Genomic DNA, 27,630 nt, shown 5'->3' with positions numbered 1-27,630 from the left:
AAGCCTCCAATTCAAACAATAAAAACAATCAAGAATCCCAGAAAAGTGCAAAAAAAAATATCCCATATTAACATATGTAGCCTAAGAAACAAGGTTAATGAAATCGATAACTTGCTAGTAACAGATTACATTCATATACTGACCATCTCTGAAACGCACTTAGATAATACCTTTGAAGATACAGTGGTAGCAATACGCACTATACACACATGTACACATGGATTTTCTGTTGTAGATATGTGGTTGAAGAGTAGTGGCCTGAGGGCACACTCCATAATAAATACACACAATTAATGGTATGATAAGATCAGCATCCCACTCACCAGTTTCCGCTGAATAAGTTTGTAGGCTTTCTTTCGCCGTGCGTGGTCACTCCTAGCGCGCGAGGCAGCGCGGAGCAGTGGTGCCACCCACAGAGGTATTCTGCATGGAGAAAAAGAGAGAAGCAGTGAAGGATGGAAAAGAGAGAGCAGTAATTAGACTACACAATACACATGGACAGACCATCATTGCAAGAGATGGCCTATAATGAAAGCAAATCACCGGTCCATAGTAAATCAAGTTTTACCCAAATGTCTGGCTGTGAGTCATGTAGGTGTCCATGGTTGTCAAGGAGTAAGCGGGCTTTTTCATATAACAATTTAAAGCATGTTATTTTCCCTTGACCCCTTGATGACCCACACAAATGATAGGGCTGATTTTGTAAATGGATGAAACCACTCCTGAACTCAATGTGTCGTATACTGAATTAAACTATTCTTGTTTTAAATAAACTCGGGATTTGTCATTTCGAAATATTGCAGCATGAGATAAGGGGATGGGGAACGCAAAATGTGCAGATAGCTTTGCACGTGCAGCAACCCAAAGCGCATCCATTTGTGGCGCGAGATTTCAATCCCAAGGGATGAAAGGCGCCTTGCAAATGTTCTGAAGTCATTGCCAGTCAAGCCGCATTCATGGAACTCCGCACCTCTTTGACACATTTTACCATACCTGTCTCATCTCTGCTAGGGACGGGAACTCAGTGAAGAGTGAAGATGATGAAAAATATACATCAGGTGAATTTGTTGAAATATAAAGATAAACCAAAATTGACAGGTAGCTTGGTGGTTAAGAGCGTTGTGCCAGTAACCCTAATTGCTCCTGTAAATCGCTCTGGATAAGAGCGTCTGCTAAATGACCAATTTATTATTTTTTAAAATTTATAGTTAGCTAGTTAGCCACAGTTTTCACTTCCATGCGGCTAGCTAGCTACCGCCACACAACCAACCTCTACGGGGAATATATAATAATATGCCATTTAGCAGACGCTTTTATCCAAAGCGATTTACAGTCATGCGTGCATTTTTTTTTTGTGTATGGGTGGTCCCGGGGATCGAACCCACTACCTTGGCGTTACAAGCGCCGTGCTCTACCAGCTGAGCTACATTTTTCTTCAGCTACCACAATGTATCTTTGTCTTTGAGTTTGTTATCCCAAATAATCGTTTGTTTTGTGTTAGGTTTTACGGTCACTGATGTTGCTGGCGCGTTGGGGGAGGGAACGGCTAGAAAGGTCCTTAGTCGTAGATGGAGGGGGACTACTGGTCCTGTTGTGGGCCACGCCCGGCCAGCCACCCAGCGGCCAGGCGGTCAACTGCACAGGTATGGACAGGTCTGAATTACCTAGAAGCTTTTATAAATCATTTAAAAAAACATGAGGTTAGACTAGCCGTGGGTCTAGGTAATGTCTTCTTTGTACAGTTGCAGCTGCAGGAACCTGGTGCTCAGGAGTCCCAGTGGAAGAAGTCCAACAAGGTGGGTTGTGAACTACAAAGGGTATGAATGGTTTAGGCACATGGTAGTACATATATTACACAGAAGGTTGAGATAAGTTGGTCCTGTTTTGGGTGACTTCGTGTCACACACACACACTTTAACTCACAACTGTGCCCGCAGCTTTGTGTTTAGGCTTTTTAGTATATGTAAGAAGTCAGGCCCTTTAATGTGTCTTGGCTTTCTGTCTGTTTGCCAACTGAGTTCCTGTGTTTATCTTCCCCTCTAATGGATTGTGTTAGAGTTCTGGCAGAGACTGGGCCCCTCTGCCTCCCCATGCCCTGCCCCTGACCCTGACCCAGAGGAACTGTGTGCCTTCACCGAAATCTACGGCCCTCTCCACTTCCTTCTCTCCCTCCAGGTGGGTGAACTACAGTACCCTGTAGTGTTTTAGTATAAATAAATACAATCTAAGTATAATGTTATAACATAGATACAACGTAAAACGTGTCCTGATACACAGGTTAAATACCCACTCCTTGCAGTGAGGGGTTTGAGTCAAGTTTGGACAATTGTTTTGCAAATACTGTTCAGTATATCGGGCATTAACCACATTTCCATAATTTAGCATTGAGTATGTATGATTATGCAAAGAGGCGTTCGGTGCATTTAGCCTATTATTATCATCAGAATGACCTAAATATTTAGAAATGTTTACATTCTTCAGTCGTTTTGAAATGCCATCCAGTCCACTTGTCATGACTTCCTCCGAAGCTGCCTCCCCTCCTTGTTCGGGCAGGCTTCGGCATTCGTCGTCACCGGCCTTCTAGCCACTGCCGTTCCTCATCTCATCATTCCATTTGTTTTGTCTTGTTTTTACACACACCTGGTTCATATCCCCTCATCAGCCCCTGTATAAATATTCCCTCTGTCCCCCATGTCTTTGTGTGTGATTGTTTCATGTGGATAGCTTGGTGGAGCTTTATGTACTGTATCGCCTGGTTATTCACCAGTGTGTTTTGTTTTTTTCCAGTGCAATAAACCATTTATTCTGTGATGAACACCTCCTGCGCCTGACTCTGTCCAAATCGCCCGCTACACCACTCAACACGGCTTGTTATGTACACATTATTATGTTCAGACAGGGGCCTTGCTGACAAACTCATTTAGTGTGTGATGACGTTAACAATCCAACTGCTAATTTCAAACATAGTCATTCTTTCAACACTATCTGACATTAACATTACCTTGCTACCACCTCTCAACAGATCCCCTCTGCAGTGACACTGTGTACAGTATAGACAGAGCACAGTGTCAGGAAACTGAGCCAGAATGGATCCCCGCTGTGGATCAGACCCTCTCTCTGTTCCTGTTCCTCCAGCACAGTGACCCCTTCCACTCCCAGCTCTCTGACTTCATGGGTGAGGAAATAAACTCAACAAACAAAACCTCTGCTTTAGTTACCCTGACTGATGAAGCTGTGGTTCACTCAACGATAAGATTAGTCTATGTCTTACCACAGGCTTGTTTCAACACAATATGATTTATCAGACAGTTACAGCTCACTGTGCTCAGGAGATAGGAAGCAGACCACAGTCAAACTCCTGTTTGTCTCTTAGTTTATGATTGGAGTGTTTAAATTTGAAACCCAGTGTTGCATTATAGTGTTCTGATGTGATGAGTAATCAAAAGAACAGCACCGTTGGAGTGGCATATTTGTGATTACCCATATACCAAATGTATTACCTGTCAGCACCCTTTCTTTAGAAGACCAGTTCAGTGACCTCATTGTTATTTTAATCGTGCATTCTGACATTCGAAGCAATTTTGGTTCACTCCAGGGTGACATTGCAAAAATATAAATTTACATTGTCTTTCATCTCATCACAGTGGTTTGGCTGAAAGTTACATGTTTCCCTGTAGCCAGCGAGGAGCTGTTAGAGCTCCACCTGGAGGATGTGTTGAGTTACAACAGGGAGGTGGTAACAGCAGCCCTGAACACGCTGCTGCAGAGCACACTGAAAGACCAGCAGCAGAGAGACAAGGCAAGCACTCTGTACTCGGAGTCTATACACACTCACCCACTTACACAAGCAGGCATACTAACACACACACACACTCAGACACACACACACACACACACACACAAAAAGCACTATGTACTCTGACTCTATCTATACACATTGCACAAAATTCACTATCAGAGATTCTCATCTAATCAATTTATGTATGGCATTTCCCACACCTATGTACATGTTTGGATGACTGTCTGTCTGTCTTTCTGTCTCTCTGCCTGCTTGTCTGTCTCTCTGGTGTTCTCTCTGTGTGTCTGTAAGTCTCTCTGCTTACCTGTCTGTCTCTCTGCCTCTCTGTCTGTCTCTGTCTGTCTGTCTGTCTTTCTCTCTGTGTGTCTGTCAGTCTCTCTGCCAACCTGTCTGTCTGTCTCTGTGTGCCTGCCTGTTGGTCTGCCTGCCTGTCGGTCTGCCTGTCTCTCTGTCGGTCTGCCTGCCTGTCTGTCGGTCTGTAAGGCTCAGGAGAAGATGTGGTCTGCCCTGGGGGTGATGCTGCGATCTATAGGCTGTGTGGTGAGCAGCAGCACCAACATGGAGTTCAGAGCTGCCTGTCTGGGCCGCATGATGGTAGCTACATAACTACTGCAACTACTGTACTGTGACAGAGCCTGATCAATACATTTAGATCGATTTCACAGTATGTGACTGGTGACTCACTGTGTGTGTGTGTGTGTGTATTAGGTGCAGGACACCTATGAGCTGTCAGCCTCTCTCCATGACTCTCTACAGGTGTTGAGTTGAGTCCAGTGTATTATGCTAGGGCCCTTTTTTGCGCAATCATGTGACATAGCAAGATTTTAACCTTTATTTGAAACCTTATCCAGAGATGTGAATTACACCAGAAAATAAAGCAGTTGTCTGAGGATGGAGCTGGACCATCTGACATGAAAAGAAAAGGGGACAGTTTGATGAAAAAGCTTTAAATAAAGCTTAAAATCCAGGCATGCCATATGATTGGGCAAAACACAGGGCCCTAAATGATGGCATATTATCATGACTTATGATACAGTACTTGTGGAAGTCCACTGATAAATGTTGCCATGTAAACATTTCATAAAATGATATGTTGTGTTATCATGATAAGTGGCCAAGCCTAACACTATGGCTGTGTTACTGCTTTGAAATGTTCCATATTGTGCTGGAGTTGAGTATTATAAATACCCTTGTAGCCATGGCATGTGAGCATATGATTTACTAGTCCTATGTTTACATTTTAGTCATTTAGCAGACACTCTTATCCAGAGCGACTTACAGGAGCAATTAGGGTTAAGTACCTTGCTCAAGGGCACATAGACAGATTTTTCACCTAGTCAGCTCGGGGTTTAGAACCAGCGACCTTTCGGTTACTGGCACAACGCTCTTAACCACTAACTACTGTGTTCCTTAGGCGGACAAGCTCACCTGCAGCAGACCTTCCAAAAACTTTGCAAGTGGGAATGAAATCTGAACATGCTGACATTTCCGTTTTCTTGTATCACTCAATTCATTGTATTTGTTTTGGATTGTATATTGTGATATTTATTAAGTGCAATATAGATATGTATTTTTCTATGATATGAAGGTAAATTAAAACTGGAAGACACACCGAGACATTATTTTGACCATTTCTTTTTTCCTCGGTATTCATGTATTTTATGGATAAAAAATTAAGCGCCACTATCAAAAATAAACAGTAGATGGCAGTGCAGTTTAGCAAACACCCCTAGATTATCTAGGTTTTGTAGCTCTATGTTTGATCTGTGACGTATAATCCGGCCGCCAACATCTGCGACGAAATTTCGCGGCAAAATATAGTCGATGAGAAGTGTACGGGAAAAGTAATGGTATTTTGCCAGCAGCTATTGTTATTGATTAAGTTATCGTTGTATGTTGTTTAACTGTTAGCTAGTCAACTTTTAGTTGGTTGTTAGCATATTGGAATCATATTAATGATGTCGGAGGTGATAGCAAGGCTGTTAAAATAGCTAGCAGGCTAAGAAACTATCACAACATTGTTCTTGGCAGCAGGTGGCTGATCGCTCTTGCTAACTAGATTTTTTTATTTGTCGTTTTTTTTCTTATTAGGTATTACACACGTTAATTAGCTCAGTTAATTAGTTTTATAAAATGGCATTAGTAAATGCAGATAGCATCAAATCGGAGCTGGAAATGTTCGGCATTTCTTGTGGAGACGAAGACATAATATTGGACAAGAGTAGGTGCAATTTTCTTCTGCCCTCAGACTTATCCCATTAAGATAGCTAACGAACTTGCTTTGCGAATGTTTTGTTAGCCAAATTACCAGTGATCTTGGCATGCTCTACTTCTCTCCCAGTGTTGGAGCAGTGTCTGTGCAACAGGTTGCAGGGGAATGAGATAGTCCTGGAGTGGGTGGCTTTCAGCACCACCAAGGGAGGATTGAAACTCAGTTTGAACACACTGGAGCAGTTTGAGCATGAGGTGGGAGAAAGAAAGACCCATGACCCCTTTCTCACTCTCACACGCACTCGCTTGGTGTTCATTGTTGCATGTCTGGTCTTGGTGTGTTGCAGGTTCTAAACAAGAAAAACAAGGCCAAACCGGGCATCGCAAAGCGAGAGGAATCACTCAACAGAACCAGGGATATCAACTCGCTGCAGGACCTGTATCCACAATCTCTACCTCAGTGTTATGTTTCGCTTAGGATTGATGAATAACTATTTCAGTGTGTTTATATGTATGACAGTTGGAACAATACAGGACTCTGGTGGTGTCCCTTAACTTTGCCTTTCCAGGATCAAAGCTGAAGAAGAAGAGGAGAGTCTTCTGGACACCTATTCCACCCCAGCTAAGGTATTTTACACATACTCACCGGCCAGTTTATTAGGTACACCCATCTAGTACCGGGTTGGACCCCCCTCCCCCCTTGCCTCCAGTGGTGTGCCTGATAAACTGTCCGGTGTGTATGTCTCTGTGCGAATGCTCCTTTCGTTGAGGTGTCTGTTTGTTGGTATTGTATGTGCTGTACAAAGCATTATCTCTGCTCTGTGTGTTTTTAGGGGTCTCAGAAGCGTGCCCTGACCACCCCAGAACACCCCCAGTCTAAGAGGAGTGCAGCTCTCATAGCCAGCCCTGGCCTGCTGCTGTGCCCAGCCAGCTTCTCCCCCAGGTACACCACACACACACACACACACACACACACACAACTACAGACACTATATATACAAAAGTATGTGGACAGCCCTTCAAATGAGTGGATTCTGCTATTTCAGCCACACCTGTTGCTGACAGGTGTAAAAAATCGAGTGCACAGCCATGCAATCGCCATAGACAAACATTTGCAGTAGAATGGTCCTACTGAAGCTCTGTGACTTTCACAGTGGCACTGTCATAGGATGCCACCTTTCCAACAAGTCAGTTCCTGTGTTCCAAACTGCCTCTGGAAGCAACGTCAGCACAATAACTGTTCATGTGGAAGAATTTGACTGGCCTGCACAGAGCCCTGACCTCAACCCCATCGAACACCTTTGGGATGAATTGGAACGCCGACTGCGAGCCAGGCCTAATCGCCCAACATCAGTGCGCGACCTCACTAATGCTTTTGTGGCTGAATGGAAGCATGTCCCTGCAGCAATGTTCCAACATCTAGTGGAAAGCCTTCCCAGAAGATTGGAGGCTGTTATAGCAGCAAAGGGGGGACCAACTCCATATTAATGCCCGTGATTTTGGAATGAGATGTTCGACAAGCAGGTGTCCACATACTTTTGGTCATGTAGTGTACATGGATACACCGCTACAATCATCTGTGAATACACACTCACTCACTCACCCTTATCCCCAAATGTGTGTCCTCCTCTCTGCAGTGTGACCCCCTCTCAGAAGTACAGTCAGCGTGGAGGTCGGGGGGAGGTGGTGTCTACATTCGGGGCCGTCCAGGGCACACGTTGGGCGGGGAGGAAAGGGCAGCAGAACGGTGTTCAGCTGGAGCTCCTGGAGGGATCAGAGGACTCTCTGATTGACAACTACAAGTACATGTTCCAAAGGCTGAGGGACGTCCGCAACGGTAGGCAACAAAACTACAACTACGGTAGTTATTTTAAACATCTTTATTGGATTATAGTAGAATTGTGATGACACAACTACTTCCTTATCCATCATTAATCTTGACTGTTAGATCAGTCCATTTCATTTTTTATGTGCCGACGTGAATGTTGTCTTTTGTCTTTGCCAGTGTTGACAGAGAAGATTGAGGAGCTGGGAGAGGAACTGAGGACAAACTTCAACATAGAAGAGTTCTCCCCTGTGTCTCTACCTGCTCAGGTACTTACAGGCAGCTCACTCTGCCTCCCAGTCACTCACACAGTATGTTCCCTCCTGTTCCCCCAGTTACTTTCAGTGCTGTGTGTGGGTATGTTTGTTAATTTCTCTCCTGCTCTCTCTCTCTCTCTCCCTCTCTGTAGGACAGTGTGACTGTACTGGGACAGGTGTGCTGTGACAGTAATGGGAAGCTTAACGCCCAATCAGTGCTGTTGGAGGCAGGGCCTGATCAGGGTGGGCGGCAGGTGCCAGTAGACCTGTCTGAACTCAGAGAGTACTCACTCTTCCCTGGACAGGTGGTCGTCATGGAGGGGATGAATACCTCGGGGAGGAAGTTGGTGGCATCTAAACTCTATGAGGTTAGTGGGATTCCTCTAAAACACCTTTGTTCGATTTCCTGGATCCTGATCAAGCCTATTCCAGGACTAAAAGCTCTGATGGAGATTCTCAAGCTGACCAGTATGACTTCTAAGTTCTTGTTTCTTTGTTTAATTGTTTGATATTTTCTGTCTCTTAGGGAGTCCCTCTCCCATTCTACTCTAATCCCATTAAACAGGAAATGGACATGGACATTCCTGATGGTAAGGAAGGGAACTATGAGTATACACCACACACACACCCTAATGTCCCTGCTCTAACACATTACCAGAGCAGCTGATGGTAATGGTGGCCTGCGGCCCCTACATCCCCCCGACAGCTCTCTTAGGCACACACTCACACACACCCTAACGTCCCTGCTGTCCCTCAGTACCAGAGCAGCTGATGGTGATGGTGGCCTGTGGTCCCTACACCCCCTCTGACGGCCTGATCTTTGACCCCCTGGTGGACCTCATCAACATCATCGTCAGGGACCGCCCTGACGTTTGCATACTGGTCAGTATCAAGAGGTCTCACTCACTGACCCACTTTTTTGCTCTCTGACTAAAGTTTGAATGTTTGTCCCTCACATCTCCTCTCTAACCCACAGCTGGGACCCTTCGTGGACTCCAAACATCAGCAGATAGAGGTACCTTTTCCTTCTCTCTGTCTTGGCTACTGACTCTCTAGAGTTAGTTTTCCATATCTAGGATGTTGACTTGTATTTTCTATCAGAAGTTGATTGTTTTTTCTTTCTTTGTGTGTAACAGAAATCTCTGGTGACTGAGACGTTTGATGCCATCTTCTCCAGATGTTTGGGAAGCATTGTGGAAGGCACCAAAGGGTAAATATGACTTTATATTTACCTATCCACTACACTGTTACCCCACCCACACACTGCTTCATTTTACCCCCTACATCCCGACCACATTAGCTCAATCTCTTCCCTTGCTTTTGTAAACATAGTTCTGCTTCCTCCTCAGAGTTGGATGTCGGTTGGTATTTGTTCCCTCCCAGAGAGATGTCCACCATCACTTCATTTACCCACAACCCCCTTTCACCCTGCCGGACCTCAGCAAGGACGACGCAAAGGTGAAATGGCCCACATGATGTCACTCAGATTTTTTTTTTATCATACAGGAAATCTTCTGTCATAGAAAAACGGCATGCCCTACCTCAATAATGTGTTAAATTGTTTTTGCATTGGCTCTTCAGCGTGTGACCCTGGTGCCTGACCCCTGCACCCTGCTCATCGAGGGTGTGACCTTTGGCCTGACCTCTACAGACATCCTTTTCCACATGGGAGCAGAGGAGATCAGCTGGTGAGTGCATGTGTGTTCGGCTCCAGACCTCTACACTGTATCTCTTTTGGTGTTCACAGATTCATATTGCTTACCATGACTGCTCCTTCGATCAAAGTGTTTATATGGTGATACTGTTCTGTGTTTCAGTGCCGCTGGGTCGGACAGATTCTCACGCATCTTGAAACATATGCTGACCCAGAGAAAGTGAGTGAGCACAGGGACAGAAGGGTCTTAGTGATTTGATTCTATTTGACAATTTACAAACACAATACAACCACAAATGTGGATAAAATGCATAAAATGTTTTGTCTAGGATAACACAAAGTTAAACTTCCATTGTGTTCAAAAACATAAAACATGTTACACATTAGAAGCTAAAAGCTGAATTGTAGTAAACACCACATGGCCAAAATAATGGGAGGAGAGTGTTAAGCTTGAAGGGCATAGATTCAACACACTACTATACTGTGTCCACACAGTAATTATTTCACTTCCTGGCTATTCTTGGACTCGTTTGAGGGCAAGAACAACTAATTTCTTCCCTGTTCTCTGTGTAAAATATATATATATATATATATATATATATATATATATAGCTACTACCCCTTGTACCCGCCTGTGGAGGAGGTGAACATGGACTATGAGAAGTTCCAGAGCTACGGCCAGATGCCCCTCAGTCCTGATATGCTCATCGTCCCCTCAGAGCTCCGCTTCTTCATCAAGGTGAACAACAAGGCTGGTTCACACAGTGGAAACTCACTCTTTCTCGCTCTCTCTCTCTTTCCCATCTTTTTCTCTCTTTCCATCTTTCTCGCTATCACACACATTTACAATGAAGCTTTAAAAAATATATGTAATTTTTCACAGGATGTGATTGGCTGCGTATGTGTCAATCCTGGACGCCTGACCAAGGGGCAGGTGGGAGGGACTTACGGCAGGCTGCTCATCCAGAGGAGCGCCACATCGATAGATGGGAAGAGAGTCAGTCCCTGTGTGGCCGGCCAAGTGGTCAAGATCTAACCTGATTGAAGACTGACTGAAGATGGATTCCTCTTCATATTACAAAATGATCTATTCTACAACGACTATCAATGTAGCTGCTTACTGTAATTTAATTTGATAATTTGCTCAGTCGTGTATGTGCTTGGTATTCTACTGAATCACTCCTTATTTTACAGTGGAGTTTTCCAGAGAGATGATGATATTGATTATCAGTCATCCATTCTGATTATCACTCTTCTTGTCAATAAATAATTATTTCTCAATCTTCTTATTGTGTTGTATTTATTTTCAGCTGCCATTGTTCAACCAGTGATTTTTTCCACTGCAATTTGTTTAAGTTTACATGAGAATGCTCAAAAGGGGGCCTTTCATTTTGATAAAATGGAAACGGATCTTGAACCCAGCTATACGCGCAGGCGCAGTGGACATTTTGACAGCCGCACTGAGCAAACATGGCGGCGGCCGTAGATAGTGTTGTGAAAGTGTAAGTTGTCCTTTATTTATTTTTTAACGAGTAGGTGCATTTGACACTTTCAGAGATTTAAGTCCCGACGTAGGAGTTGACAATGTATTGGAAACTATGTAGAACATGGCTATTTGCCGTCTAGTTATCTTTACAGCAAAGCGTTGTCTACACGTAGCTAGCCAACTAGCTATGTGGCTATTGTTTCTCTAGCAAGTTTAGCTAGCCTATGTTAGACAACAATGCTTCAATTGAAAATGGTTGTCCTTTGTTAACTTACTGTAAACAAGACGGAAGTTTATAAACGGTCGACATAAAGATTATGGTGTGAATTTAAATTGCACCTAACGTTAACTAATAGCTACGTAGCTAGCTTTATAGCTAGGCCCAGCGTAGCTTGCTTGCCAACAATTGAAGCGCACCCTGTCTGCGGTTCTGCATTGTCTACCTACTGTAGCTAGGTATTATCCTGTAATATTACAGTGAACGGAGTGGTCCTGTACAACTATACATAATTATTCGTTTTGAAATGGTTAGAATAACGACTATGATCATTTCTAGTCTAGCATGAGTGTGATTTGTGTTTTATTGATTCAGGCTCGGGGAGCAGTACTATAAGGATGCTATGGAACAGTGCCACAGCTATAATGCTCGTCTGTGTGCGGAGAGGAGCATCCTTATGCCTTTCATCGACTCTCAGACTGGTGTTGCTCAAAGCAATTGCTACATCTGGATGGAGAAGAGACACAGGAGTGCAGGTCTGTAGCGAAGACACACACACACACACATTCACTCCCTCAAAAGCACACTTTAATGATCAACACTTTTTCATCCATATATATATTTTGTTCAGGCATGGCTGCTGGGCAGCTGTATAGCTATCCATCTCGACGCTGGAGGAAGAGACGTCGGTCCCACCCTCCTGAGGACCCCCGTTTGGCCTTCCCCCCTATCAAATCAGGTACAATTCCTTTTTATTGTTTGTTCTTAATGTCAGAGGGCACAGTGTGGCCCGGTAGTCTTCTGCCTCTTCAGTATTGAATAAGCCTCTCTCGCTCTGTGTAGCGGAGCTGGAGCTGGGTCTGAAACGGGATGTCGTGGGCGCGGTGGACGGCAGCAGCCTAGAGGCCCTGCTGAAGGGGGAGCCCCTGGAGAGGAGGGGCCCGCCGGACCCCCGGGCCCCGGAGGACAACCCAGCCACACCTGAACCCGTGGCCGCCACAGTCTCCAGCCACACCTCCTCTGGACGCATCCGCAAGGTTAGATGGAACCTCTGACCTCCCTAGATCAATGAACCAAATATATATTTTTTAATGCACATTTTACAAACGAGGCTCTGTCAGTGCACCTGTCTTATCTTGAACTCTACTCTGCTTTCAGAGGGTGCTGGACCACGATGACTACCTGGATGATCTGGACGATGAGGACTTTGAGGACGAGACCCCAAAGAGACGAGGGAAGGGCAAGTCCAAGGGTCGTGGAGTGGCCAATGGAAAGAAGAAAATGGAGGCAGCCGCTGCAGCCCTGGAGGAGCAGGACAAACCTTACGCCTGTGACAGTGAGTATAGATTTATTCGATGTAAATTCTGGTGTATGTGCATGTATGATGACTTACTCCATAATGATGTGTGTGTTTGCAGTCTGTGGGAAGCGCTATAAGAACCGTCCGGGCCTGAGCTACCACTACACACACTCCCATCTGGCGGAGGAAGAGGGGGAGGACAGAGAGGAGATAGATTCCCCTCCCCCCCGGCGCCATCCTGAGGAGCACAAGAGTGAGTCACTGTCTGGAATGATAGCTACTGGAATCATGAGTCACATTCTACTATAGAGCTGGTCACATTTCTATTATAGATCTAGAAACTCCTGCTTATCTCATGATACCAGACCTGGGTCAAATGCATGTCTTAACAGTTGAGGTGCGCTTCATTTACTACAATGGAATCAATGGAATAGTCCCAAAAGTGCATACCCAAAGCTAAATGAAGCACACCTCAAGAGCGAGTCAAACTATTACAAAGTTAAAGAGTCACTCTACTCTAGTTTCAGAGGGATGTCAGTGTTCTAGGGCAGGTTGAGTGTATTTCATTCTCATTGTTCTCTGTCTCCTCTCTTATCTCAGCTCCTAAGAAAGGCCCTAACGGTCTGGCCCTGCCCAACGACTACTGCGACTTCTGTCTGGGAGACTCCGCCCACAACCAGAAGACCGGCCAGTCAGAGGAGCTGGTGTCCTGCTCAGACTGCGGACGCTCAGGTAGGAACCTCCTACCCACACCCCACATTTCCATTAAAGGGATAGTTCAGGCAAAATCTATATTTGGGTGGAATGACCCTTACCTTGAGTTGTCTGAAGGCCCAGGGTGACAGAATCCACAATAATCCATTATTTATTTCTGCCACAGCCAGGAGTTAGCATCGTCAAAATTCATGAATGTAAACAGCCAAACTGATGTTATCAATGCTGCTCTATAACTCCTTAGTGTAGTCCTCTGGCTCTATTTGAGTGTTCTGTGGATGTATTTCAACCTTTATTTTGCCAGGTTGGTAAGTCATTGACAACAGACCTGTGTCTGTCTCCCTTCAGGTCACCCGTCCTGCCTGCAGTTCACAGATGTGATGATGGCAGCTGTAAAGACGTACCGCTGGCAGTGTATCGAGTGCAAGTGCTGCAACGTCTGTGGTACCTCAGAGAACGACGTGAGTGCTGCTCCACCTCTGCCTTCTCATACTTCTCCTGTTCTGTGTCTCCTCACACACACTGTTTCTCTGTCTGTCAGGACCAGCTGCTGTTCTGTGATGACTGTGATCGAGGATACCACATGTACTGCCTCGACCCTCCTATGACTGAGCCCCCAGAAGGTATGTCACAGTCTAACCACAACTTCTCTTTGATGTCAATGAAGCCCACATTTACTATGTTGAACTGGTGAGTTTCCATGTATTAAACTCTCTCTCTCTACAGGGAGTTGGAGTTGTCACCTTTGCCTGGCGCTGCTGAAGGACAAGGCATCCATATACAAGCAGCAGAGCCTCACCACAGAGGATGAATAGCGGTTAGTTGTTAGTATCTTTGGGGCCACCCCAGAGTAACCCACCCTGCCCTCAGCCAGGGGACCCCACCTTACCACCCCACACAACGACAGTAGCTCCTCACACCCTGGTCCGCACCCCCTCAATGACCAGGAGGTAGGGTGTGGGTCTGGTTGGGGACTGGAGAGGAGGGAGTCCTCTCCCCACCACCCTGTAGGCATGCCCCTTCCTGTCTCTCCTCCTATCACGGCTGTTAACTCACCCGGACTGTTACACACTCTGCAGAGACCACCGTAACCCTGGTAACCACTGTCTCTACAGAGTTCATGTTAGAAAGAAAGGATTAGCATCTCATGCTAACTATTCCCCAACTCAACTCCCCCTCTCCTTTATATGGTGTGGACTGCTAAGACAGGCAGTGTGCTTAATTTGTTGCCAAAATATCTATTTGTACTTGTTAAAAAAATAACCAAGTGTATGGATTTAAGGATTCCAAAATATGATCACATTGTTGAGGGATATTAAGTGGACTTTTGTAGTGAAGTTGTCTGTGTACTTCTTTTGGATGTTTTAAAAACATTTTTATCTCAAAGGTTTTCCTGCAACAACAAATATTTAAGGAACCTCTGGTGCCAAGGTCCATATGTTGTGTCCCAAATGGCATCCTATTCGCTATATTGTGCACTTCTTTTGATCAGGGTCCAATAGGGCGCCTTTTGGGACGCAACCATAGTCATTCTATCGTGACTGAATCACGTCTTACTGCTGGTCTGATTTTAAACCTAACATTGACAATTTCTTAGCTATCGTCTTTATGGTTTATGTAGCTGTTCATATCTATGCCACAATGAGCGAGGCACATTGCATGCAGAATTGCACCTGTACTTGAGTACGAATGCACACACACACACAATTCTTTACTTTTTTTTTTATTATTTCTTTACATTTTATATCACTTGATATTCCATGGGGTTGGGGATTTTTTTCTAGTAGAATTTTGTAAAGTACCGGTATATACTAACGACGTCAATGGAGAAAAAAAAAAGCATATTACCCAATGCCAGTACTGTATGACATTTTCTATTTGTTTTTAGTGACATTTTGATTTATTTTATGATATCATGTTCATGATCTCCATAATGAGTTATGGTAAATAATGTATTTTTATTTACTTTTTTTGTATTGAAACTGCTTTTGCCCTATTAAAATGTCTATGTATCTGCAAACAAAACTGTCTAGTAAAAGTGTCTTAGGGAAGTGACAGGGACATAAAGGCAATCCCCAAGCTTTTGTTCATACCTCCATAACTTACAGGAAACTCAGGGAGGGGTATATTTTAAAGGAGGGAGACTGCAAAAGGGATTATTGCACAGACTGTGGTATCTATTGTACTCAACACTAATTCTCTAAAAAACGGTGCTCCGAAGTATTTACAGCAATGAAAACACACTTATCAGTTCAATAGTGAGTGAATAAAACATGCTAAACACATACAACATTTTACATTTACATTTTAGTCATTTAGCAGACGCTCTTATCCAGAGCGACTTACAGGAGCAATTAGGGTTAAGTGCCTTGCTCAAGGGCACATTGACAGATTTGTCACCTAGTCGGCTCGGGGATTAGAACCAGCGACCTTTCGATTACTGGCACAACGCTCTTAACCACTAAGCTACCTGAACAAAATAAACGCAACAATTTCAAAGATTTTACTGAGTTAGAGTTCATATGAGGAAATCAGTCATTGAAATAAATAAATTGGGCCCTAATCTATGGATATCACATGACTGGGAAACATGCATCTCTTGGTCAGATACCTTTAAAAAAAATGGGCCTCAGGATCTCGTCACGGTATTTTTGTGCATTCAAATTGCCATCAATAAAATGCAATTATGTTTGTTGTCCGTAGCTTATGCCTGCCTGCCCATACCATAACCCCACCGCGGGGCACTCTGTTCACAACGTTGACATCAGCAAAGCGCTCGCCCACACAACGCCATACACATGGTCTGCGGTTTTGAGGCCCGATGGATGTACTGCCAAATTCTCTAAAATGACATTGGAGGCGGCTTGTAGTAGAGAAATGAATATTACATTCTCTGGCAACAGCTCTGGTGGACATTCCTGCAGTCAGCATGCCAATTGCACTCCATCAAAACTTGAGACATCTGTGGCATTGTGTTGTGTGACACAACTGCACATTTTAGTGGCCTTATTGTCCTCAGCACAAGGTGCACCTGTGTAATGATCATGCTGTTTAATCAGCTTCTTGATGTGCCACACCTGTCAGGTAGATGGATTATCTTGGCAAAGGAGAAATGCTCACTAACAGGGATGTCAACAAAATTTGAGAGAAATAAGCTTTTTGTGAGTATGGAATATTTCGGGGATCTTTTATTTCAGCTCGTGAAACATGGGACCAACACTTTACATGTTGCGTTTATATTTTGGTTCAGTCTACATACATTAAGAGTGATACTACAAGCATACAATTATGTATGATTAGCCGAGTATGGTTACTGCTGTGGCACTCCTACAAGCGATACAATAGTGGGTTTTAAAGGTCCAATGCAGCCATTTTTATCTCAATATCAAATCATTTCTGGGTAACAATTAAGTACCTTACTGTGATTGTTTTCAATTAAAATGGTCAAAAAGAGGTTTGGAACTCTTTCTAATTGGTCTGTTAAGTAATTTACCACCTGGTGATGTTACCAGGCAGTCCAAAACTCCATCCCACCGTCTTTTCAAACAGCTCTTACACTAAAAGGGCATTATCATACATTTCATAGTGGAAATATATAAAACAGGAAAATAAAGTTTGACTGCACTGGGCCTTTAACACTTTAAAGAATGACTCCTCATTGTCATCACGTAACTGTAAACTGTAGATGGATACAAATTCAATACATTATAAATTCATTGTGCGAAGTGCATGTTCTCAACTGGTCATCTTGGGATATCACACATTATTCTAGTTGCTCTGTATAAAACTATGTAAAAGATCCAGTTTGAAACATTGATCAAAGATCAAATGTGAGGTTTCCCATCAATATAACAATACTCATATGTCTCAGAAATGCAAATGAACCCTAACTAAATACCCGTTCACATACAACTGAGCAATAATGTCAACAAGTAAAAACATGAGGACAAATAGTCTCATTATAATCATACTAAAATGTGTGAACCTGGCCTACAGTCGCTGTAAGCTGACCGAGCAGAGTAGGAAGATGGCGTAGAACATCATGAGACAGAGACCCAGTCTGCGGTCCAACCACCAACGGTTCAGGTGAACACTCAGGACCTGCAGAGAGAGAGTGATAGAGGAGGAAAGGATAGAGAGAAATTGAGAAAGAAGTGAGAGGTGGCTAGAGAGGATTAGAGCAGCAGAAAAGTACTATATACGGTCTGATTTTGTCATAGAAATAACAACTTTAAAAGATATTACAGTGATACTCACAGTGAGGAACACTGAACCCAACAGCAGAACAACTGAATACACCAGGCCTTTACTGTTGATGAACACCTGCCAACCATAAAAACACTCAACCTCTTTTTGCAGATGCACATCTGGCAACCTCAAAGGCACAACACCTAGCAGCTTTTTGGTTGAGAAACATTTGTCAACCAACAAAAAAAAAGATGTCCCTACCACTGATCCGTAGTCGACCACCAGAGTGCGCAGGAACCAAGGGAACCCAAGTCCCAGAAGCACATCGAAGATATTACTGCCAATGGAGTTAGAGACAGCCATGTCCCCCATACCTACAATACACACACCATAGTCAAAATAAGGCATACAGTTAGAGACAGGCATGTCCATCATACCGTACAAAACAAACAAACAAAAAGGTTAACATCACAACACACGCAGACTGATTAGAATTCCGTTACCTTGTCGAGCTACGATGAGGCTGGCCATACAGTCCGGTACGCTGGTACCAGCAGCCAGGAAGGTGATGCCCATCACCACCTCAGGGATGCCCAGCGTGAAACTGATAACGGTCACCTGGGAGCATAGAGGGCATTAGGTGACATAAGGGATTGTTTCATCTCATTAGACAGCATTGTCCCACCTTGTGTGTTATGTGTAGGAACGTGTGTGTGTTTATGTGTGAGCTTGTGTATGTGTGCTCTGTAGTCCATACCATCCAGACCATGAGGTAGGAGAAGAGTGCGATCCAGAGTGTGGAGGCCAGGAAGGTCAGGAGGTACCAGCGGCTCCAGCGAGGCAGGACACAGTTGGGTATGGTGCAGCAGAGCAGCAAGCATAGAGGCCATGACACCAGCCAGCGCACACGCTCACAGTGCCCTCCTGAGGACGGAGGGAGCAGCGCCTTCATTTTTCAATCATCAATCAATCACAAAGTGCAACAGTAGTCACAAAGAGCTTTACAGTAACCTGACCTCAACCTACAAAGAGCAAGAAGCAGCAGCAAGAAACCTTGAGAGGAACCAGACTCAATATCATCAGAATGTAGTAACAGGTTACTTGTTGAGAGGAACCAGACTCAATATCATCAGAATGTAGTAACAGGTTACTTGTTGAGAGGAACCAGACTCAACATTATCAGAATATAGCAACAGGTTACTGGTTTGTAAATGTGTGTGTAAGGTAACGCTCACCTGGCACTATGAAGGGACTGAATGAGACCTCCTCTTCTTCCTCCAGCTCCTCCTCTTGGGGCTGTAACCCCCCTTTGTTCCCCTCCGGCCCCCCATCCCTGTCTCCGTCCCCCTCCAGTGGCTGCCTCTCACTGTCCCCCGCCCCACCGTTCTCTACTCCCCATGATGCCCCCCCATCTCCCCTCTCCTCCCCACTGTTCCCTATTCCCCATGTGGCCCCATCTCCCCCCTCCTCCCCTGCTCCACCGTTCTCCTCCTGGCCCCGAGCCCGGCTCAACCTCTGCCTCTGTGTGAGTGAGAAGGTAAGAGACAAACTTTATACGTTTTACAGTTCTGAATTTGTTAAGAGTAGGAGTATGTCACAACTCCAGCACGGCGCAGGAGAACATCCAACAGCACAATGTTGGCATTCAGCATTAAGCCAGAACAGAGGAACAGGGATGATGCAAGCATAGTGTGTCTGTGCTTTGTAATCATGCATCCAGCAAAGGCTAAGGCATGGGGGTGTAAGGAAATATGCAATGCATGTGTGTGTTTTTTGCACTTCTATAATAACCATGCATCTTTCCATGCTAAGGTGTGGAGACATACCGCTGTGTGTGTGGATGTGTGTCCTGTGTACCTCATTGATGACCATGCGTCCTGCCATGCGGAGCCGTGTGTAGGGGGGGAAATGTGGGGTGATCAGGAGATGGAGGCTTGCCTCAGAGAAGGTCAGCTGGTGAGGGTGCAGACTCATCATCTCATCCACCATCACTACAGCAGAGTCCTGCCCTGCACACGAGTCTGGGAGAGAGAGGGAGGAGGAGAGAGGGAGGAGGAGGAGGAGGAGGGAGGAGGGGGAGGAGGAGAGAGAGGGAGGAGGAGAGAGAGAGAGGGAGGAGAGGAGGAGGAGAGAGAGAGAGGGAGGAGGAGGAGAGAGAGAGAGGGAGGAGGAGGAGGAGGAGAGAGGGAGGAGGAGGAGGAGGAGAGAGAGGGAGGAGGAGGAGGAGAGAGAGGGAGGAGGGGGAGGAGGAGAGGGGGAGGAGGAGAGGGAAGAGGAGAGAGGAGGGGGAGGAAGAGGAGAGAGGAGGGGGGAGGAGGAGGAGGAGAGAGGGAGAAGGAGGAGAGATGGAGGAGGAGGAGAGAGGGAGAAGGAGGAGGAGGGTGGATGGAGCGCAAAAGTAGGTTTTCAATTGAAAGAGCTACTTTATGTCTGTCTATTTTAGAATCATGATACAATGGGAATATGTTCCATTTGATTGAAAACAATCTGAAGCAATGTCGATACAAGTGTGTGCATACACACACACACACACACAACCAGTGGTAGAGACACAAACCCACCTCTCTTCAGCAGCACCATGTCAGTGTCACAGTCGACTCCTCCATGCCCCACTGCGGTGGTCCGTCTCAGGGTACTGAAGCAGGGCTGGCCCCCTCGACCACAGTGCCTCTCCACCCAGCCTGACAGGGGTCTGTTGAACCTACACACACACAGTATCACAACCAACATCTGTCATGGATAGATACTGTCCCTTGCTTGTGCATATCTGAAGTAAAATGTTGTGGGGTAAGAGGGGGCACTGAACAAACAGTAAACTATAAGAGGCAAAGTCAGTAACTCACTCCATGGTGATAATGTAGTCAGTTATTCACGTCACGATAATAATGTAGTCAGTTACTCACTCCACGGTGACAATGTAGTCAGTTACTCACTTTATGATGATAATGTAGTCAGTTACTCACTTCATGATGATAATGTAGACTAGATACATGGAGATCAGTATGATGGTCTCCCACCTACAACAGAGAAAAACAGTTTAAAAGCACAATCTGTATGCATCACTGAGTTCTAAATATGTAGAGAACCCTGGTCCAATGTTCTTACCAAATCACTTTGTCATCATAGATCACCACAATCAGCATCAGTATAGACAGGATGTAGTAGAGAGAATCACGGAGCAGTGGCCACCAGCTCAGAGAGATAGGCTGCGAGAGAAGAGAGAACAGAACACACTGATGAACAACACTGCCTGTCTAAATCGAAATCCTGCCATATTGCTTTCACCTGTCTCAAATAAGGCGAGTTACCTGTCCGGCAAAGATCCCACAGATGCCGATGATGACGAGGATGTTGAAGACAGCCGATCCCACGATGGTCCCTACACCCAGGTCACCTTTAGTGATGAAGACACCTGGGAGGACAAGAGGTCAACAGCAGTGCATATCGATCCAATCAGTCCAATCGGTACTAATTTGCAGGCCACTTTTGGTGACCTGGGCCATGTTCAGTACGAAAACGTTGTGGAACTTTGCAGATAGAAATCCCACAACTAGAGTTGACGTGATTCCTTATTCTATATACCAGAGAAGTATATTTGTTTTACATCATACATTTCTATCTGAACGTTGGCCAACGTTTTGTCCTGCTGAACGCGGCCCAGGATCAAGGATGTAGAATACTGACCAATCAAGGAGGTGAAGAGCTCAGGGGCGGAGCTTCCAGCCGCCATGAACGTTGCCCCGGCAACATCCTCACTAAGTTGAAGATTCTAGAAAAGAGGTTGAGGTTAGTGGATAAACAGAGAGGCTTTGTAATTAAAACAAACTGCAATCAGTGAAGAGGCAATCAAAAAGTAATGAGGGAAACAAACCGCAGGTTGGCATTTATTAGGATGACTCATGTACTGGACGCAGCAATGCAGAGTGGTCACTAGCTGGCACAGCCACAAAGTCATTAAACCTAACCTTAACCTTAACCACACTGCTAACCCTAATGCCTAACCTTAAATTATGACCAAAAAGCTAATTTTTGTTTTCATGGATTTTTACAATATAGCCAATTTTTGGGCAAGACTTGTGACAATAAATGTCAACCTGCAAAGAAACCAACAGAAGTGGGAAGGTGTTTTTATTGTCACCTCTGATATCTTCTCCAGTGATGGAACAAAATAGACATCACAGACTATAGCCAGGGCATAGAACATGTAGATCGCCTAGGAAACACAGGAGAATAAACAGTTTGTCTGTGGACTGAGTTGGATGACGTAGAGATTGTTGGGGTACTGTTACAGTAGAACGGTGTACTACAACAGCACTGTTGAACAAGGCAGTAGGCTACATAGAGATCCTATTAAATTACTAGATATGTATTCTAATTCCTAATTATATGGCTACTCACACAGACTACATGGAGAAGAACTGCTCCCTTTCTCCTCTGCTCTGGAGAGAAGATGTCTGCTGGAAACTCGTGCATTGCTGAAAGAGAGGGAGAGTGTTTTCTGAAGAAGGGTTCCAATCAAGGGAATAAGACACATTCAGTTGGTCATGTTCCAAAACTCTAGCAGTTCTTGAGATGTGAGATCATGTGACCATGTGAGTGTTCCATATCATCTCCTAGCAACAGGCCCACAGCTCCTGGTTTAAGTGGACTTTTTAGAATATATGTCACATGACAGTGACAGGCGGACACAACCTACCTCAGACCCCTTGGCCTCGACCCTAAACTCACTCACATAGTTCTACGCATATTTGCACACACCCTGAACATGTATACATACGTACACACACACACACCAGACAAGAAGAGAGGGCGCTACTAACAGGGCATTTTTAAAAGCTCAAAATACACTCTGCTGGCAGTTTTAGAATTTAGCATTTAGTTGCCTAGCAACATGAACATCAAAGGGGTATTAATGAGGGTTTAGGTATCTGTCTGAACCTCTTTAAAGCCAGACCCAGTAAGTTTAATTAACGTAATTTGTGATGATGAAATATCAAACTGTCAGGGAGACAAAACAAACCCAGGCAAGACATCATTACGTGCTCTATCAGAGTTCTCAAGCGGCCGCTGGGCCAGCCACCCTTCCATCTGTCAGTATCAGTATCAGTATCACAAGCATGTAGGTTACTCTACTGTATAAAAATTACAATTTACAAGTGGAGTCAGTTATGAACGTTACAGCAGTAAAATGTAATTCTAATTTACATAGACAAGTTCAACAATATAGGCTGGCTAATGCGGTGCAACCATAGCGCTGTTTTCTGCTTGATCTCTTTCAGTGCAAACATTTGCCTGGAAAAGTCGACCCTCAGCAACTATAGGATTGAATCAATTTGCCATCAAAAGGTTGCAATAGTAAACTTCACATCCAAGAGGAAACAAATATTAACCAACTAGCAAGTGCATGAAAGTTTATTTGGCTGTAGGCTATTTACATTTGCAAGTGTAACCGGTGTGAAATGGCTAGCTAGTTAGCGGTGCGCGCTAGTAGTGTTTCAATCGGTGACGTCACTCGTTCTGAGACCTTGAAGCAGTTGTTTCCCTTACTCTGCAAGGGCTGCGGCTTTTGTGGAGCGATGGGTAACGGTGCTTCGAGGGTGACTATTGTCGATGTGTGCAGAGGGTCCCTGGTCCAAGCCCAGGTAGGGGCGAGGAGAGGGACGGAAGCAACACTGTTACATTGATGCCGTGACCCGGATCACTGGTTGCTGCGGAAAAGGAGGAGGTCAAAGGGGGGTGAGTGTAACCGGTGTGAAATGGCTAGCTAGTTAGCGGTGCACGCTAGTAGCGTTTCAATCGGTGACGTCACTCGCTCTGAGACCTTGGAGTAGTTGTTTCCCTTACTCTGCAAGGGCTGCGGCTTTTGTGGAGCGATGGGTAACGGTGCTTCGAGGGTGACTGTTGTCGATGTGTGCAGAGGGTCCCTGGTCCAAGCCCAGGTAGGGGCGAGGAGAGGGACAGAAGCAAAACTGTTACACAAGCAATGCGTGTGTGTATCTATATGTTTACTAGCCAGCTATATTAGCTAACTAGTTTGCTTCACTTACCAGTAGACAGAGCTGGCTTTCATGATTATTATCCATAGTTTCCAGCATGCTGCTGGCACTGCCCGTGTAGCTCAGTTGGTAGAGCATGGCGCATGCAACGCCAGGGTTGTGGGTTCGTTTCCCACGGGTGGCCAGTATGAATTTTTATTTATTTTTTTATTTAAAAAATGTATGCACTCACTAACTGTAAGTCGCTATGGATAAGAGCGTCTGCTAAATGACTAAAAATGTAAAATGTAAGTCTGAAATATGGTCCAACTAGCAAGTTTTGCACCAGGAAAATATTTTCAATCCCTTGCTGAATGAAAATCGCGCACAATTCCAGTTTTAATTCGAACTAGCAACATCAAAGCAACTTTGTAATGACAGACCCACCAGTGTTTTCAAATCTGCAGTCTTGCGTATCGTCAGCTGTCGCACCAGCAGCGACGCACAGACATTCCTGTCAGCCAGGAGCCAAAAAACATGCATTTGTCAGCTAAATTATACGTTTATTCTGTATCACTCAACTCTCATTTATGAGTCTCGTTTGTATTATAATAAAATAATAATTGAGAGGGAGAGGGATATACACTATATATAGAAAAGTATGTGGACACCCCTTCAAATTAGTGGATTCGGTTATTTCAGCCACACCCGTTTCTGACAGGTGTATAAAATCGAGCACACAGCCATGCAATCTCCATAGACAAACATTGGCAATAGAATGGCCTTACTGAAGAGCTCAGTGACTTTCAACGTGGTACTGTCATAGGATGCCACCTATTCAACAAGTCAGTTCCTTAAATATCTGCCCTGCTAGAGCTGTCCCGGTCAACTGTTAGTGCTGTTATTGTGAAGTGGAAATGTCTAGGAGCAACAACGGCTCAGCCGCTAAGTGGTAGGCCACACAAGCTCACAGAACTGGACTGCCGAGTGCTGAAGCGCGTACCGGGTAAAAATCGTCTGTCCTCGGTTGCAACACTCACTACCGCGTTCCAAACTGCCTCTAGAAGCAACATCAGCACAAGAACTGTTCATCGGGAGCTTCATGAAATGGGTTTCCATGGCTGAGCAACCGCACACAAGCCTAAGATCACCATGCGCAATGCCAAGCGTTGGCTGGAGTGGTGTAAAGCTCTGGATCCGTGGAAACGCATTCTCTGGAGTGATAAATCACGCTTCACCATCTGGCAGTCCAAAACAGACGAATCTGGATTTGGAGGATGCCAGGAGAATGCTACTGTCGTAGTAAATATGACCCATTTTAATGTTAGGAGCTTGTTTTCAATCAATGCTGTTCCTATGCAAGAACAATGGACAGAGCCAATATCTTCTCAAGGACAACACCCACGCCACAGGCCACAATCTGGTTGCTCCCCACGAGTCTTTCCTTTGAGAACATACACACATTCACACACACATCTCCATGCATACGCACACTCATCCTCATGCCTCACGAGTTACGCACACACACAAACTGCACTTCTTTCTACTGGTCGGGTGCCAAGGGCAGAGGACTCTTCCGTGCACCAAAGGGGCTTCTACTCTGGACAGAGCAGACCCGCCTCCTACGCCTCGGGAACCAATCAAGGGACTAGAAGAAGGACCCCTTCCTTTGTGTTACATTGTATAAAGTAATGCTGTAAACTCTGTTTTTTATCCCTTTTCAACTGTCTCCATAAGAGGCAACTGAATGGGTCCATGCATGTAGCTTGAGCAGTACCAGCTATCTCTGTTGTTTAATAAACTGCCTTTTGCTTAAGCATATTCCTCTCTGTCTAGCGTCGTTGGTTTGTACTTCCTCTCCTTATGGTTCCACCAACACTACCTGCCCCAATACATAGTGCCAACTGTAAAGTTTGGTGGAGGAGGGATAATGGTCTGGTGCTGTTTTTCATGGTTCGGGCTAGGCCCCTTAGTTCCAGTGAAGGGAAATCTTAATGCTACTGCATACAATTACATTCTAGACGATTCTGTGCTTCCAACAGTTTGGGGAAGGCCCTTTCCTGATTCAGCACGACAATGCCCCCTGTGCACAAAGCGAGGTCCATACAGAAATTGTTTGTCGAGCTCGGTGTGGAAGAACTTGACTGGCCTGCACAGAGCCCTGACCTCAACCTGATCGAACACCTTTGGGATGAGTTGGAACGCTGACTGCGAGCCAGGCCTAATCACTCAACATCAGTGCCCGACCTCACTAATGCTCTTGTGGCTCAATGGAAGCAAGTCCCCGCTGCAATGTTCTAACATCTAGTGGAAAGCCTTCCCAGAAGAGTGGAGGCTGTTATAGCAGCAAAGGGGGGCCCAACTCCATATTAATGCCCATGATTTTGGAATGAGATGTTCAACAAGCAGGTGTCGACATACTTTTGGTCATGTAGTGTTGTTAGATATGTATTTGTTAATAAAGCTGCTGTACTTATAATTCGTAAAGCCTTCATTTGTGTCACTTTGAAGTGATCCAAATGGCAAATTCATCTTTCATCTATACATTTCGAGATATATTAAACCTGAAGAAAAAAAAGTGACATTTAATTTGGGACTTACTGAGTCTGGCTTTTAAAAAATGAGGAGAGACAGACAGAGTGATTGACAGATAGGCTAGAGACACTGGATGAGCGAGTGGGAAGCAAAAAGAGAGAGCAAGGAGCGGAGGAGTAATGCACAGGTAGAAAGACAAGACACCAACGATCAAAGAGCACAGGAACAAAAACAAAAATACGTAGCGCACCAGCTCTGGGCGTTGTAGGAGTGTAGGAGGTGTGGTTCTCCTCTTCTCTCTCCTGCATTAGTTCTCTCTTAGACCAGGGGAAGTCACCAACAACATCCCTGGGGCTGGGAGAGTCTGTCAGGATAGAGCAGCATAAATTATTTCCTAAAAGATATTAGCCTATGAAATATTATGAGCTTATAAAAAGCGATCACATTGTTTTTATAATATTATTGCAAGATAATTTAATAATGAAACAGGTGTGATGATTGAATAAACCACTGATATTTTATGTATGAATTAAATGGATAACGCGACTCTTTGGGAAACGCACCTGTTACGTCTAGGAGCTGCACGAGCCAGGTGGCGGTGATCATCACTACTCCACAGACACCGAACCGCCAGAAGAGCCTCGTGCGCTTAGGTCTCACCGCCGCCTTCATCTCGCCGCTGTTCCCTCCGCTCAGAACATGTCGGTCAAAATAACAGCGTCGGTTCTCCGGTTTATATCAGATGATCAGATGGAATCTTTTTCATGCACTCTCAGGGTTCTTCACGTGCAGCCATGTATTTGTGTTGTCAGCATCCCTGCACCCATTCTTTCCCACTCTCTGTCTTCAGAAGCGCAGCATCTTCCGTCGGCATCTGTCTGTTCCTCCACGGAACACGAGGCAAGCGGCTATGAGGTTTTTGCTAAATAATTAGTCTCGCACACAATATGCTATGGTTTTAAACGTCACATCGTCTTAAGTCTGTACTGTTTCCAGATTCTCCCATCATCTCTCCTTCGCTCCCAGTCTGTTCCAGTATCTTCGGGGGCTCGGTCACGAGGGGTGTTTACTGTGTGCTCGTGGTGCCACCATCAGTGAGCGCGCAAATTGGGTGGGACGAACCAACGAGCGAGCTCCAGTCTCAGAGACAAAATATGTATTTTTTAACATGAGAGACATGTTATGTTACGCCATTATGTCATTAATAATATAATATAAGACAGACAACACAGACACAATTCAAATGAATAAATTGTTATTTCATTTTTATCAAAATGCTTCCACAAATACGAGCACAAAATTATTGTAGCAGTAATTCACATTAAAACCACAAGATGTCACCAAATAATTTTACGCTTTTCACAGTTGACAGCTGTTCGGGAATCAGGAATGACGTCGGGCGATTGGGGACTATGTGGCGGACCAATTTTATTTCGATGGAAGACGCAGGCCAAGATGTCGACACAAGT

At 44.8% G+C, this 27,630-nt stretch overlaps 4 protein-coding genes across 4 annotated transcripts in view; 3 read left to right on the top strand and 1 right to left on the bottom strand.

Annotated features, from left to right (window-relative positions):
* LOC311107599 (monocarboxylate transporter 8-like) overlaps positions 1 to 27,630 on the top strand; it is a 274,710-nt gene that overhangs the window by 216,741 nt on the left and 30,339 nt on the right. The window lies entirely within an intron of this gene.
* On the top strand, positions 5,606 to 11,031 carry pola2 (polymerase (DNA directed), alpha 2). Its single transcript, XM_084150119.1, has 17 exons — positions 5,606 to 6,020; positions 6,141 to 6,265; positions 6,358 to 6,449; positions 6,580 to 6,637; positions 6,844 to 6,953; positions 7,648 to 7,847; positions 8,016 to 8,104; positions 8,245 to 8,460; positions 8,619 to 8,682; positions 8,850 to 8,974; positions 9,069 to 9,107; positions 9,229 to 9,302; positions 9,442 to 9,550; positions 9,674 to 9,780; positions 9,910 to 9,966; positions 10,359 to 10,485; positions 10,630 to 11,031. The coding sequence occupies exons 1-17, from the start codon at positions 5,933 to 5,935 to the stop codon at positions 10,780 to 10,782; spliced, it is 1,833 nt and encodes a 610-aa protein (XP_084006245.1). The 5' UTR covers positions 5,606 to 5,932; the 3' UTR covers positions 10,783 to 11,031.
* Positions 11,183 to 15,540, top strand: LOC311107805 (zinc finger protein ubi-d4-like). The gene is made up of 10 exons (XM_084150356.1): positions 11,183 to 11,248; positions 11,825 to 11,985; positions 12,081 to 12,188; positions 12,293 to 12,486; positions 12,608 to 12,785; positions 12,868 to 13,002; positions 13,350 to 13,481; positions 13,812 to 13,924; positions 14,005 to 14,086; positions 14,190 to 15,540. Exons 1-10 carry the CDS (start codon positions 11,217 to 11,219, stop codon positions 14,276 to 14,278), a joined length of 1,224 nt encoding a protein of 407 aa, XP_084006482.1. The 5' UTR covers positions 11,183 to 11,216; the 3' UTR covers positions 14,279 to 15,540.
* Positions 17,454 to 26,833, bottom strand: LOC311107394 (sodium/potassium/calcium exchanger 3-like; the record flags this gene model as incomplete). The annotated part of the gene is made up of 16 exons (XM_084149887.1): positions 17,454 to 17,564; positions 17,721 to 17,786; positions 17,913 to 18,025; positions 18,155 to 18,269; positions 18,409 to 18,575; positions 18,887 to 19,172; positions 19,509 to 19,672; positions 20,213 to 20,352; positions 20,615 to 20,668; positions 20,757 to 20,857; positions 20,960 to 21,063; positions 21,336 to 21,420; positions 21,790 to 21,864; positions 22,050 to 22,126; positions 26,412 to 26,525; positions 26,725 to 26,833. The coding sequence occupies 16 exons, from the start codon at positions 26,831 to 26,833 to the stop codon at positions 17,454 to 17,456; spliced, it is 1,881 nt and encodes a 626-aa protein (XP_084006013.1).

The sequence above is a fragment of the Coregonus lavaretus genome, assembly GCF_964263955.1.
Source record: "Coregonus lavaretus genome assembly, chromosome: 32".
NCBI classification, from domain to species: domain Eukaryota; kingdom Metazoa; phylum Chordata; class Actinopteri; order Salmoniformes; family Salmonidae; genus Coregonus; species Coregonus lavaretus.
Note: the sequence above shows the minus strand (reverse complement) of the source record. Positions and strands in the feature narration are given on the sequence as shown.

Excerpts from the sequence above, each read along its gene's own strand:
- pola2 (XM_084150119.1), top strand. The coding sequence starts at position 5,933 with ATGGCATTAGTAAATGCAGATAGCATCAAATCGGAGCTGGAAATGTTC. Across the intron at positions 6,450-6,579 it reads ATCAACTCGCTGCAGGACCT|GATCAAAGCTGAAGAAGAAG; the intron begins GTATCCACAATC and ends TTGCCTTTCCAG. Across the intron at positions 7,848-8,015 it reads GCTGAGGGACGTCCGCAACG|TGTTGACAGAGAAGATTGAG; the intron begins GTAGGCAACAAA and ends TGTCTTTGCCAG.
- LOC311107805 (XM_084150356.1), top strand. The coding sequence starts at position 11,217 with ATGGCGGCGGCCGTAGATAGTGTTGTGAAAGT. Across the intron at positions 12,786-12,867 it reads CAAACCTTACGCCTGTGACA|TCTGTGGGAAGCGCTATAAG; the intron begins GTGAGTATAGAT and ends GTGTGTTTGCAG. Across the intron at positions 13,925-14,004 it reads GTGGTACCTCAGAGAACGAC|GACCAGCTGCTGTTCTGTGA; the intron begins GTGAGTGCTGCT and ends TCTGTCTGTCAG.